The sequence below is a fragment of the Tenrec ecaudatus genome, chromosome 1, assembly GCF_050624435.1.
Source record: "Tenrec ecaudatus isolate mTenEca1 chromosome 1, mTenEca1.hap1, whole genome shotgun sequence".
Classification (NCBI taxonomy): Eukaryota; Metazoa; Chordata; class Mammalia; order Afrosoricida; family Tenrecidae; genus Tenrec; species Tenrec ecaudatus.
Window position 1 is genome coordinate 31914423 of NC_134530.1, and position 12113 is coordinate 31926535.

The 12113-nt window shown below is 52.2% G+C and overlaps 1 protein-coding gene across 1 annotated transcript in view; it reads left to right on the top strand.

Moving 5' to 3' along the window:
• PARK7 (Parkinsonism associated deglycase) overlaps positions 1-9692 on the top strand; it is a 32122-nt gene extending 22430 nt beyond the window's left edge. Inside the window, exons 6-7 of the mRNA XM_075550623.1 lie at positions 1106-1192; positions 9343-9692. Coding sequence (XP_075406738.1) covers positions 1106-1192; positions 9343-9503 — 248 coding nt within the window. The 3' untranslated portion in view covers positions 9504-9692. The remainder of the gene's footprint in view (positions 1-1105; positions 1193-9342) is intronic.
• Positions 9693-12113: the final 2421 nt, after the last annotated feature.

A 12113-nucleotide genomic window follows, 5' to 3' on the forward strand; every position in this document is an offset into this window, starting at 1 on the left:
TCTTCAGAAGCAGGTCACCCGGCCTTCCTGCTGGTGAGACTCGAACTTCCCCCCTTCCAGTTGGCAGCCCAGCGTGGTAACCATCCACACCTGGCATGTTTGAGTGGCTAATTGAGTATTCGTTCATTTTCCATTCCCAAGTGGGGAAAATGTGGAAGTGGCCCATCAAATAGCAATACAGGTGGGAGGTTCAGAGGACACAGGTTGCTCCTTAGCAGATACTCAGTCTTTGGCGCTGCTTAAACGGAGTTAGCCATGTTCTTCCCAGGGCACGCTGTTACGTGGCTGGGTTCGCTCACAGTTAGGGGGTGTTGGGGGGAAGCTAACAGGACCCGAGAGCAGGGAGGATACAGTCACTGGTCCACAGCAACTCCTGTCTTCAGCCAGCAGCCAAGCTTCTCCGCCTTTCAGCTACGCGGTCCCTTGGCCCCTGCCTCCATGGGCCCGGAAGCAGCCTGTCACTCTGCCTCGCCGTCCCCGAGTCTCAGGGCTACTGCTGTGTTCTGCCCCCTGGTCTCCGCCACTCAGATCTCCAAGGGCTCCACTTGGATGGTCCTGGGTCTCGTTCTGTGTTCTGCTTCTGGGCTGGCTCGTGGGCAGTGGATGGCTTTTCTCTCTACGGTCCCCAGCCCCAGGAAAACAAAGGGTAGGGACTTCACTCACAAGCTCTAGTGAGAGCCCAACTACTAAGGATACGTCCCGTGTGAGTCCTGTCAGAGTGGCCATCCATAGGATGGTAATTGAGTGTATCAGCTGTGGGCGGGGGGGGAGGGGGGAATGGACGCCGCCATTTTCTTCTCTTACTCGTCCTTCCTGCTGTGAGGAGAGGCAGCCCGCTCGGCGTCCTGTGTGTGGCCTCCAGACTCCCAGGGCAATCTTCGATGAAATGGTGACTGGAGTATTTCGAGTTTGCATCTCTGTACACCTGCCAAATGTTCTCAGGAAGTGCTTGCTGTAGGGCTCTATCTTTCCCACTAAGAAGTGAGTGTGTCATTTCAGAACCGTGACTGGACCTTGTGTGAGTCTCCCTCCCAGTGCCGTGTGCGAAGCGTGGGTTTCCCTGTGTCGGCATGTACTCAGGCCTGTCTGTCCATCTTATTTCCAGGTCCTACGGCTCTGCTGGCTCACGAAATAGGCTTTGGAAGCAAAGTGACAACGCACCCACTTGCCAAAGACAAAATGATGAATGGAAGTAAGTGTACGCTTATGTTTTCCTATTAAAGCTTGAGTTTAGCCTTGTTTCCCGACCAGTAGAACCCAATCCAAGGGCCCCTGGGGCGCAGCTGCTAAGTGCTTGGTGGCAAGCCAAAAGATTGGTGGTTCAAAACCACCAGCAGCTCTGCAGGAGAAAGCTATGGCTGTGTGATTCTGTGAAAAGCCTCTGACACGCCACAGGGCATTCTAGGCTGTCCCCGGGTGGCCGGGTGTCGTGTGTCAGCATGGACTACACTACAGCAGTGGGTCTGGCTTGTAGCCTAGCTCACAGAGCTTCTCCCTGCAGCCTCGCCTTGTCCTTGAGTGTTTCAGTGGGGGGCTGGGGAAGAGGTGCCTGCCTAATCGCAGGGTGCACAGCAGTCTCCACCATTGGCCAGCGGGATCCTGGCACAGGCGGAAAGTGGCCCCTAGCTTCACTGCGCTGCTGGCGGCCCAGGGAAGCAGCCGAAACCCCGATGGCCCGTCAGAAAGTGCCCTCAGCCCACAGCCTAAAGACAGGCCTGCTGTCTCCGCTCAGAATGCCTGTGCGCAGACATGCGCAGTTTGCTGTGATGTGCTTTTCTCACACCTGTGCACCAGACTTGTAGTTTGTAGCTACCACTTTAAATGCGTTAAAGCAATTTCTGTTCATGGTTCAAGGTCAAAAAAACTTCAAGCCATATAAAGAGAGGGGAAAAGTAGAAAGGAAACCTCCCACTTCTCCTCTTCCTACCTCCCCACCCCCCTTCTCTGTAGCTGCGAGAGGCCGCTCCTGCTCCAAGCCGCTTAGGTCGCTGTCCGGCATCCCTCCACTCATGACCAGTATCTTTTTGTTGTTGTTTCTTTGGCCCCAGTGGGATGCTACCAGCCACACTGTTCTGCAGCGTGTCTCTCCGCCAACAGTGCATGCGCGCTGCGCTGTCTTTCACGGTGCATGCAGATCAGCTTCAGCCTTTTAACGGCTGCAGACTGTTCTCCGACTGTCACTCTCAGACGCTGTACTGTATTGAGCGTCCTCAATGTCCCTGTGAGCCTGTCTGCGGCTCCCTGCCTATCGCGTCGTGCTACACAATCATAAACGTTACCTGCAGTAGTATTGGCTTGAAAGTGATAGCTGTCTCAGTGGTGCAAAAGAGACTAACTGAGTACTGTGATCTGCTGGGGAATTGACGTCTTGATTCAGGCATCACTCACTTGCTGCCATCCAGTGGGTGCCCACTCATCGCAACCCCGTGGACAGGGGAGAGCTGCCCCTGGGAGTTTCCGAGGCGGTCACTCTGGACGGGAGTAGAAGGCCCCCCTTCTCCCGGCTTTGACATAGGGGAGAGCTTTCAGAGGACCCAAAAGAAACGGGAAGGACAGACCCCGATGTGCTTTAGTAGTTGTGAAAGAGCTAAGCTGAGGCTGAGCACACCCTGAAGGTTTCTCTGGCGCTGTTTCCCGTGAGCGCCTCAGAAACAATGAGGTGGCTTAGGAAGAGAAGCTGACTGGAGGGATGACTGTCCTGGTGGAAAGTCACAGTCCTCAGTGCCTTGCAGGGCAGGTACTCCCATCTCAGCACCTCGAATGCAGAACTTGGAGGCGCAGGGCACGTGATCAGAGACGGGGTGCTCAGAAGTGAAGCGACTTGCCCCAGAGTTAGGCCAGACTCAAACCAGCCCAGTCTTCTGCCTTGGGTTCAGTTTCACCTGCTTGTCCCTCCTCCGCAAATCACAGCAAGGGTCCCCCCCACATTGAAGTTGCCAGGCTGTGAATCGCATGGAGCCAGTCAGTCCTGTTACACAACATATGGTTGGAGAGTTCTCCCTCTTCAGAATATTCTGAGAAGTGAAACTGTAACCTCTAATCATTTCCTGGGTGAGGCCCTTCTGCTTGTCTTCATCAAGAACTTAATAGATGAGTAAGAATCCCCCACCCCAGCCCCACAGATAAGTATTCCACTCTTGTCCTTCCTCAGCTTTAAAACTCACTACGTGATAGCTTGCTTGAGCAGAGGCAGCCCTCACCACGCCACTGTCCGCTGCCCCTCCTTTGTCTCTTTCCTTCTCCTGGTAACCCCTTAGGTTGATCGCCCTGTTCTGTAGAGGAGTGAGACTCAGTGTGGGACTGCTACGACATGGCAGGTCTGGGATTCGAATCGCATCAGCACACATTTTCTTTCTTTTTTTTTTTTAATTTTTAAAAATTGTTTTATTAGGGGCTCATACAACTCTTATCACAATCCATACATATATCAATTGTGTAAAGCACATTTGTACATTAATTGCCCTCATTATTCTCAAAACATTTGCTCTCCACTTAAGTCCCTGGCATTGGCTTCTCATTTTTTTCCCTCCCTCCCTGCTCCTCCCCCCCATTAGCCCTTGATAATTTATAAATTATATCTTGCCCTGTCCGACGTCTCCCTTCACCCACTTTTCTGTTGTCCATCCTCCTTGCCTGAGGAATTCTGTTCTTTTTAATATATAACCACAAAACAGTTTTAACCTTCCCGAGGGACACAAAATTGTACTCTTTGAATGTTCTCTGAGCTGGGGAACAAAAAAGAAGTATCAAGAAGTAAGGTCAGGGCTGTAGAGCAGATAGGATAAGGTTTCCTTTTTTTTTTTTAACAATTTATTGGGGCTCATACAACTCTTTATCACAGTTCATACATATACATACATCAATTGTATAAAGCACATCTGTACAGTCTTTGCCCTAATCATTTTTCCCCTCTTTTCTTTTTTTACATTTTATTAGGGACTCGTACAACTCCTATCACAATCCATAGATATACATACATCAATTGTATAAAGCACATCCATACATTCCCTGCCCCAATCATTCTCAAAGCATTCAGCACACATTTTCTATAAGGACCAGATAATAAATATTTTAGGCTCCATGGGACTTAATACTCAGCAGTGTAGCTTAAAATGTAGCCACAGATAATATGTGCCTGTGTGTCAATAATACTTTACTTGCAAAAGCAGACAGTGGACTGGATCTGGCGCAGGGACTGGTCCCCTCTGTCTACAGCAGTTTTTCACAAAGCGAGCAATACCGCCCCCTGGCGGCCATTGGAACGATGGGGGCGGGGCGCTGCAAACGCGGTTAATTCAGTGACTTTATCCTGGATTATGGGCTACTACGCAAAAAATGTGCGATTGCAGTGGGAGGACACTGAGTGGTTTTTTAGTAAGTGGGAACCTGTGGTGTGTAACCTTCCTGTTCCCAGGTGCCTTTGTCTCTGAGACAACTGGCTTTGGGGATTTTTGCTTGACGTTAAAACATTATAAAGGCCTCATGCAATTTTGAATATGAAATTCACCACTACCACTCAATTGTGGTTTTTTAAAAAACTTTTTATTGTGAATTGCGTGAAGGTTCTCAGAAGAGATCCTAGTTTTACCTTCACTAATTCAGACTCGTATCGATGGACCTGACACATGACATTCCCTCAGTGTGCCTTGCCAGTTCCCACCTCCCTCCTGTGTTCCCGTCTCCACTCCTCCTCCTTTCCTAACCTTCTGAACTTTGTCTTTGGGTGAATGCTGCCCTTTGACCTTCAATGGGTGATTATTCTAACGTATGGGGGGTGGGGAGCACAGTCCAGGGGTGTGGACAGTCGCGTTTGGGCCTGCTACTGTTTGGCCCGTATGCCTGGTCTCGTAGGACATTGAGCCCTGTGTCACGTTCTCTGACTCTGCTCAGAACCTTCTGGCCTGATCCTTTTCGGGCAGGTCATCCTGGCAGCCGGGCACCATTGAGTACTCCGGTGTTTGCTTTGTCGGGAACCCATCTGTGCAGTGGTTTTCATGTGTCTTTCGTCGTTTGTCACTGTTCCCTCTGAAGGGGGAGACACCAGTGGTCACTTGCACCTGAGGCGGTCATTGACAAACGCACCACACTCGGCTGGGGAGCGTGATCTGTGAAACGCTGGTGTGCTGGTTAGCTTAGGTGTGCCCTGAGAGTGTGTCCTGGCTACGAGCTCCCGGAGGCATTTAGCTATGTCTAAGATAAGTTTTCCTAACTGTCTCCTGTGTGCTCGACCACATTCGTGGATCTATTTACAGGAGAGGTGTATATGTTATGTATACCATATACAGACATCCTCTGTTAAACCTAGATGTATCTGTGGGCATAGTCCCACGGGCCCGCCCCCCCCCATCCCTGTTCACCGTGCCTCTCTAGCCAAACCTGTGCTCCTAGACCCCCACTGCTGCAGGGCTGCCTGTGTAACAGTGTTTGCCTCTGCTGTCTTGAACTCGTGAAGCTTCGCAGTGTCTCCCGGGCTCCCTCTGTTTCCTGGCCCCGCTCTGATTGTGTGTTGCCGTTTCCTTCGTCCGTGTTAACGCTTCGCTACCCTCGGCCCACGGCTGCCCCTATTTGCTTCCCTTCCCACCCGGGGAACCATCAGGCAGGGTTTCTTTTAGTAGAGAGACCTGATTTTGACTTTATAAGCGCAGCCTCGTGCGGTATGTGTCTTTTGTGGTTGGCTAATTTCACTCGGCGGCAGGTCTTCGTGTTCATCGTCCGCAGATGGCCTGTAGCTCGGGAATGTTCGGCAGCGTAGTCGGCTGCGTGTGTCGCTCCCACAGGTGGGCTTTCAGGTGGTCTGTGTCTGCTGGTTGTCATGAAGAGTCCTGTGGTGAACGTGGGTGTGCCTAGGGCTCATTTTCATGGCTCTCATTGCTCTCGTCTAGGGTATATGCATACTACTCAGTACAGGGACTGCAGGGCCCTAGGGTGAGGAAACCCTGTTGCTGACCACCGGGGCGGCCCCAGTTGACATTCCCACATGGGGTTCCAGTCTCGCCACCCTCTCCAGCATGTGTGAGGTTTTGTTTTGTTTCTTTTGGAACTTGGCCGTCAGCGAACTGGGGCGAGGAGGTGCCTCCTTGTTTGGATTTGCACTCTGAATGGCTAACCATCCCCAGCATCTCTTCGTTTGTTGGCTGCCTCCATGTCTTTTTGGTGAACTGGCTGTCCGTGTGGCTTTGCCCATTTTTAAGCTGAATTCTTTGTCTTGTTGCGGTGTTGAAATTCAATATAAATTTTAGAGAGCAGTCCCTTGTCTTTAGGTCATTGTCAAAAGAAGTTTTCTCGGTCTGTGGGCTCCCTTACTCCTTCTGTGAACTCTTCTGATGCTTCCAGGTGACTGGATTTTAGGTGGTCCCAGCTTCTAGTTTGTCTTCTGCTGTTGTGTTTTTCATGAACAAATCAGTTGATTTGCATTTGAATTCTCTCACCTTGTTGCTTGACCAAGTTGACCTTGTCTTGTGTTTCTTTGTTACGGCCACTAGATGGAGGTAGTTGATAGGTGTGAACATTTTGCTTTTCCGGCCTGAAATTTGGGGAGAAAGCTATGAAACCCTTAAACCTCTCCACCAGTTCACGCGCCAGCCATAGTAAATAGTCTTTTAGCCACCAGGGCCCTGGTAATTGAACCGCTTAGCATGTGGCTCCCCGGGCTCTCGCTGCCCCAGTCGGGACTGTTCCTGCACACTGGAGGACCAGCCTAGCAGGTTTCCTGGGTTTGCATCTCAGATGATCTTGGCCTGGTTTAAGCAGCAGGAAATGGGGTTAGATGATGAAAACCTGCCCCGGTGCAGGCGCCTCCTCCTCCTCGCCATAGGAGCATCCACATGAAATGCTTAGTGCCCCTCTTCACCTGTTTCAGCAATGACTTGCCTCTGTCAATCAGGAGTCATCAATTACTGCCGGTGTCTGTGATCAGAGAAGCCCTGGTGCTCAGTGAGCTGCACTTTGGCCTACTGGCCGCAAGGCCAGGGCGGTGGCCCCACCATCTGCCCTCGGGAAAGATGAGGCTTTCTGTTCCCTTAAAGTTGGACCAGCTCTGCTGGTCCCTGCTGGTTCCCTCGGAGTCGGAATCAGCTGGACGGCAGGAAGGCTGCATGGTCTTCCTCAGCTTTGAAAGGGCTTGGACACTGGCCTGCTGTTTCTGAAGTCAGATGGCCACGCTGAGCCCTGTGCTTCAGTCCCAGGGGACTCGGGGGACTGTTTCTGTGTGCAGCCATCAATCATGGACTTGCTGAGCCCTTCCGAGTGCCACTGGGCTTGGGGACTAGAAATGGAGGCACCCTGCCAAGTTGCACTGGACTTGGGGGTGCATATCTACCTGTTGAGTTCTGCCTTCAGAGACTGATAAGTCAGGATATGGCACGATGTTAGAGGCTCTGTCTCCACCGTAACCCCTCTCCCTTGTCTCTCCGTCCTTTGGTGTCCCCAAGTCAGTGAGGGTGCCATTGCATACCATACACCAGAGCCCAAGACAGACATGCTGCACATGGGCTCTGCACACTTGCTCTCTCAAACACTTCAAGCCTGTTTCCCCCTCTAGGCCACCATCACCCTGGCCAGCCCTCCACTCCCCCACCTTCTCTTTCCTTGGACAGCAGGCTCTCCGTGCTCCCTTCTGGTCCTTCCACACCGTTCTCCGTGCAGGAAGCCAGGCCCCAGAGGGCCTTGAGTGCCAGGCAAGCTCACCACAGGGGCTGGGCAATGATGGTAAAGGCCTTTCCCAGGGGAGAGAACTGGATCTGTTTGCGTGCCGCTCAGGAAGGTTGCTACTTGGCAGTGTGGAGTGTAGCCTACATGGGCAGAAACGGAGAAAGCCATCGTGGTGCGAGCTGGAGCCCCTCCGCTGAGGCTGGGCAGGTGTGGAGAGGGGCGCTGGCTCCAGGAACACTGGCTGGCCCAGGTCTGAATTTGCCCAGCACTTCAGGAGCCACTGCTTGGCGCAGGCAGGCAGGGTGGCCCTGCCACTGAAAGCATAGACCATAGGCAAGGAAGCCAGCAAGGTGCTTGCAGATTGCACAGGTGGCGAGAGGGAGCTGACTAGGGGCAGTGATGCGCAGCACTGGAGGGATGGTTAGGGACTGAGAACAGTTCAGAAGGGAAGGGGACTCGGAGATGCCTGCTGAGGGGTTGACATGGGCTTGGAAATTACAAGGAGGTCCAGGGTTGGCGGAGTTTCTGGGCGGATCAGCCTGTGTAGCTCCTCGTGGTCCGGGAACGAGCATGGGGTGGCAGTGGCAGGTGGACCGGGGCCTGGGCTGCTGTTCTGCGGCAGTGGGTGTTGGATGGAACATGTCTCATGAATGTCTGGTATCTGGGAACCCCTTGGGGAGGCCACTGAATGGACAGGAGCAGAAGGGCATGTCTTGTTGGCTGAGCGTACGTCAGCATTTGGCAACTAACAGAAAGGTTGGTGGTTCAGACCCACCCAACAGCTTCATGGGAGAGACCTGGCGACCTGCTCCCATAAAGAGTCTAAAAAAAACTTAACTGCCACTGAATTGGTGCCAACTCCTGTTGAACCCATAGGGCAGGGTAGAACTGCCCCTGTAAGTTTCTGAGACTCACTCTTGACAGGAGTAGAAAGCCCCATCTTTCTCCCATGGAGTGGCTGGTGGTTTTGAACTGCTGACCTGGTAGTTTGCAGCCCAACACATACTCACTATACGACTAGGGCTTCCCCCTAAAGCATACAGCCTAGAAAATCCCATGAGGTCGTTCTGCTCAGTCATACGGAGTGACTGTGACTTGCAATCAACTCAACACCCGAAGACAAACCATTGCTAAAAGGAGGCAGTTGGGGGCCGCAGAAGGAAACAGCCCTTGAGAAAGTGAATGTGGTTTCTGCCTACACACACACACAAGCACACACATACACACCTGCAAACAGTGTGCTATAAATTTTTTTTAATATTTCCAGGACAGGAGCAAGTCTGTGTGCGCTTGCCGGTACATGAGCACAGACCAGTCCCACCTTCAGCCTCTGGTGCTGACAGAAAGGCCACAGGGACATTTGCCATGTCCTAGAAATGTGAGGGAGGGGCCCTCATTCTGACCCCTCCCTCGGCACGCCATGCCAGCAGGTCCCACGTCCCCGCCTCCAGCTTCCGTGGGTAGGCTCCCTTGCTTGCTTGCCAGTGTTGGCTTCTCTCCGCCTCTGCTGACACAGTTTGCTGTAGCTCTTCAGGCAGGGTGTCTTGTGGTGCCTTGTGAGTGGCTAGCCAGCTAGTTTGCTTTTCATGCACTGATGTAAAAGCAATAATTGGCTGTAAGTGAATTGCTCAGCGGTATTGTTGTCCAGCCTGACCCATTGGGACATAATTTTCAAAATGTTTTGCTTTGAAGATCATTACAGCTACTCGGAGAACCGCGTGGAAAAGGACGGCCTGATCCTCACCAGCCGTGGCCCCGGAACCAGCTTCGAGTTTGCTCTCGCTATCGTGGAGGCCCTGAATGGCAAGGAGGTGGCCGATCAGGTGAAGGCCCCGCTGGTCCTGAAGGAGTAGAGCCGCAGTGCGGGCTGTTGCATGGAGAAGCGGGCCGTGAGCCCTCTGCTCTCGAGAAGAAGGGCTGCTTACTGCACTGTGCTCGCCCGTGAGGTCACAGCGTCACAGATTTCTCTCAGCCTGTAAACCCTGTGTCCGTACATTTCAGAGCCTTGTCATCGTAGAATAAACAGGACGCCTAGCAAACGATTGATGGTTGCTGCTTCCGTCTTTCTTCTGTGAAACCCAGTGCGTGGTCAGCCCCTGGCACCGTGGGTGTTTGTGACGTGCCCTCGAGTTGGTTCCAACTCAAGGCGACCGGCCTGCAGCGGAGCGAGCCACTGCCCGGGCCCGACGCCATCCTCACAGTTGCTGTGCCGGGCTTGCTCTTGCAGCTGCTGTGCCGTCCATCTTGTTGATAGTCTTCTCTGACCCTAGCCCTCTTCCCTAGTGAACACTGTTCCAGGGACTGGTCTTTCCGAATAACAAATCCAAAGTGTGTAGCACCAAGTCTCGCCGTCCTTGCTTTTCCTTTTTTTAAATCATTTTATTGGGGACTCGTACAGCTCTTATCACAATCCATACACCCATCCATTGTGTCGAGCACATGTACGTTTGTTGCCATCATCAGTCTCAAAACATTTGCCTTCTACTTGAGCCCTTGGTATCGGCTGCTCATTCCCCCCACCCCCTCCCTCGTGAGCCTTCATCATCCATCAGTTATTATTCTCCTTGCTGTACTTGTTGTCCGGCGGTCGATGGTGCCTGCATTGTCCTGCATCAGCACCGCAGTGCAAGTGCATCCGTTCTTTGTATGACACCCCTTTTCCGTCTGCTGATTCGGCTCCTGAAGTAGGGGAATCGTGGGTGCATTTTACGTGGCAAGAAGGAAAGACTAAAAGCAAAGGTCTAAGAGCCTGGCGGCTTTCCCCCTTCCCTCTCGTGAATTGTATTTCTCCTGTGCTCTGGAGGATTCCAGTGAAGGTGGAAGGCAGGGCGCATTTTTTCAGCTAGTTGCTGAAACCTTTTCCTGGCTGCCTGTGGGCAACAGTGCTCACTTCCTTGTACAGACAGTAATGGGTTTGGGTAAATAAAGCAAGCTCCAAGTGGGCATATGACCTTCAGAACTTCACGCACCCCTGATCACATGACCCAGGTGAGCGCACTTCTGGGGCCTCTGTCCGAGCACCTGGCAACCTCCTTCGTGTCCCAGTGGGGACAGCTGCTGGCAATGGCACAGGCACAGCGATGGAGATTGGGCGCCATGAATCCGCCGAGCAAGAACAACTCCTGATTTAGTGAACCGAGGCCAACCTTTGCTTGCTTTCCAGTCTGTTTGTGTTTTGTCATTTTTTTTTTAAGACACCTGCTAGAACAGTAGGGGAAGAACTAGGTCGTAGTCGAACCAAAAACCAAATCACTGTCATCAAGGAGACTGAGCCACTGAGCTTGTGGGTAGACGTCGGACGGACAGACAGTCGTAGTCAGGCTTTATCAGAAGGGATTCGATTCATGCTGCGAGTGGCATTTTGCTCTGCGCCCCTGATTGAGTATCTTTCTCTGCTTCCATTCATCAGCTCCTTCCTGTGGCCTAGTGCTAGTGTCAGCAGCTTCCCTGAAGGACCAGCCAGATAGCAAATAAGATTGTGACATTCAGAGTCCATTGGAAGGACGCTCCTTGTGTGAAGGCAGCCATAGGCCACACATTAAGGAATGAACATGGCTGTTAACCCTTCATTGACTTACTCAGGCGTCAGTGCACGCCTGTGTGCGTCAGAGTACGAGTAGGGATTGGACTTTTACTGGTTCAATAGGTATTTGTCCAGAACTTACTGTGTGGCCAGCCTTGTTCCTGGTGCTGTGGAGAAGCCATTGAAAACGCACAGCATCTTTGGCTTCCTAGAGCTCATATTCTAGGGAAGGGGGAGAGAGAAAATTGAAGAAGATTTCTTCTATCAGGTGTATGCGGTGAAGAAAAATCAAATAGGGGGTGGCGTACTAGTTTAGCACTGGGCTGCTGACCAGGAGGTTTGAAGCTACCTCTGGCCCCACTGGAGAAAGGCCTGGGAATCCACTCCCACAACGATCTACAGCTTAGGGACACAGATGGGGCATGTCTGCTCTGCCCTATAGGGCTTTCCTGAGCCCGAATCTACAATGAGGAGGCCATCTGAAAAAAAGTAGGTGTGAGCAAGACAGGTGTCTATGGATAGCAGGTATCCATTCCTGGGAAGGGCAGGAAGTTTACCTGCCAGAGGGCAGTGTGTTCTTGAGGTGTGGAGGAACAGCATGGGAAGCTTGGTGTGGAGAAGGTCGAGATGGAGGGAGCGAGCCAGGGTTAGTCTGCACAATTTGGGAATGGACTGAAGATGGGACTAGGAGAGACCCAATTTGGTCTAACAGGCTGACTCTGTTGCCAGGGTGCCTTGGGGAGTGAGTACCATCCCTGGGGTGGGCGGCATGGACCAGGACAGCCTTGGGCTCCTCCCAAAAGGTTGGTGGTTCAAACCTACCTACTTCTCCTCTGGAGGGTGAGGTGGACTGCTCTTATAAAGATTTCTTAACTCAGAAACCCAAAGGAGTCTTTCAACTCTGTCCAATCAGGTTATTTTGAGGTGACATCGACTTGAT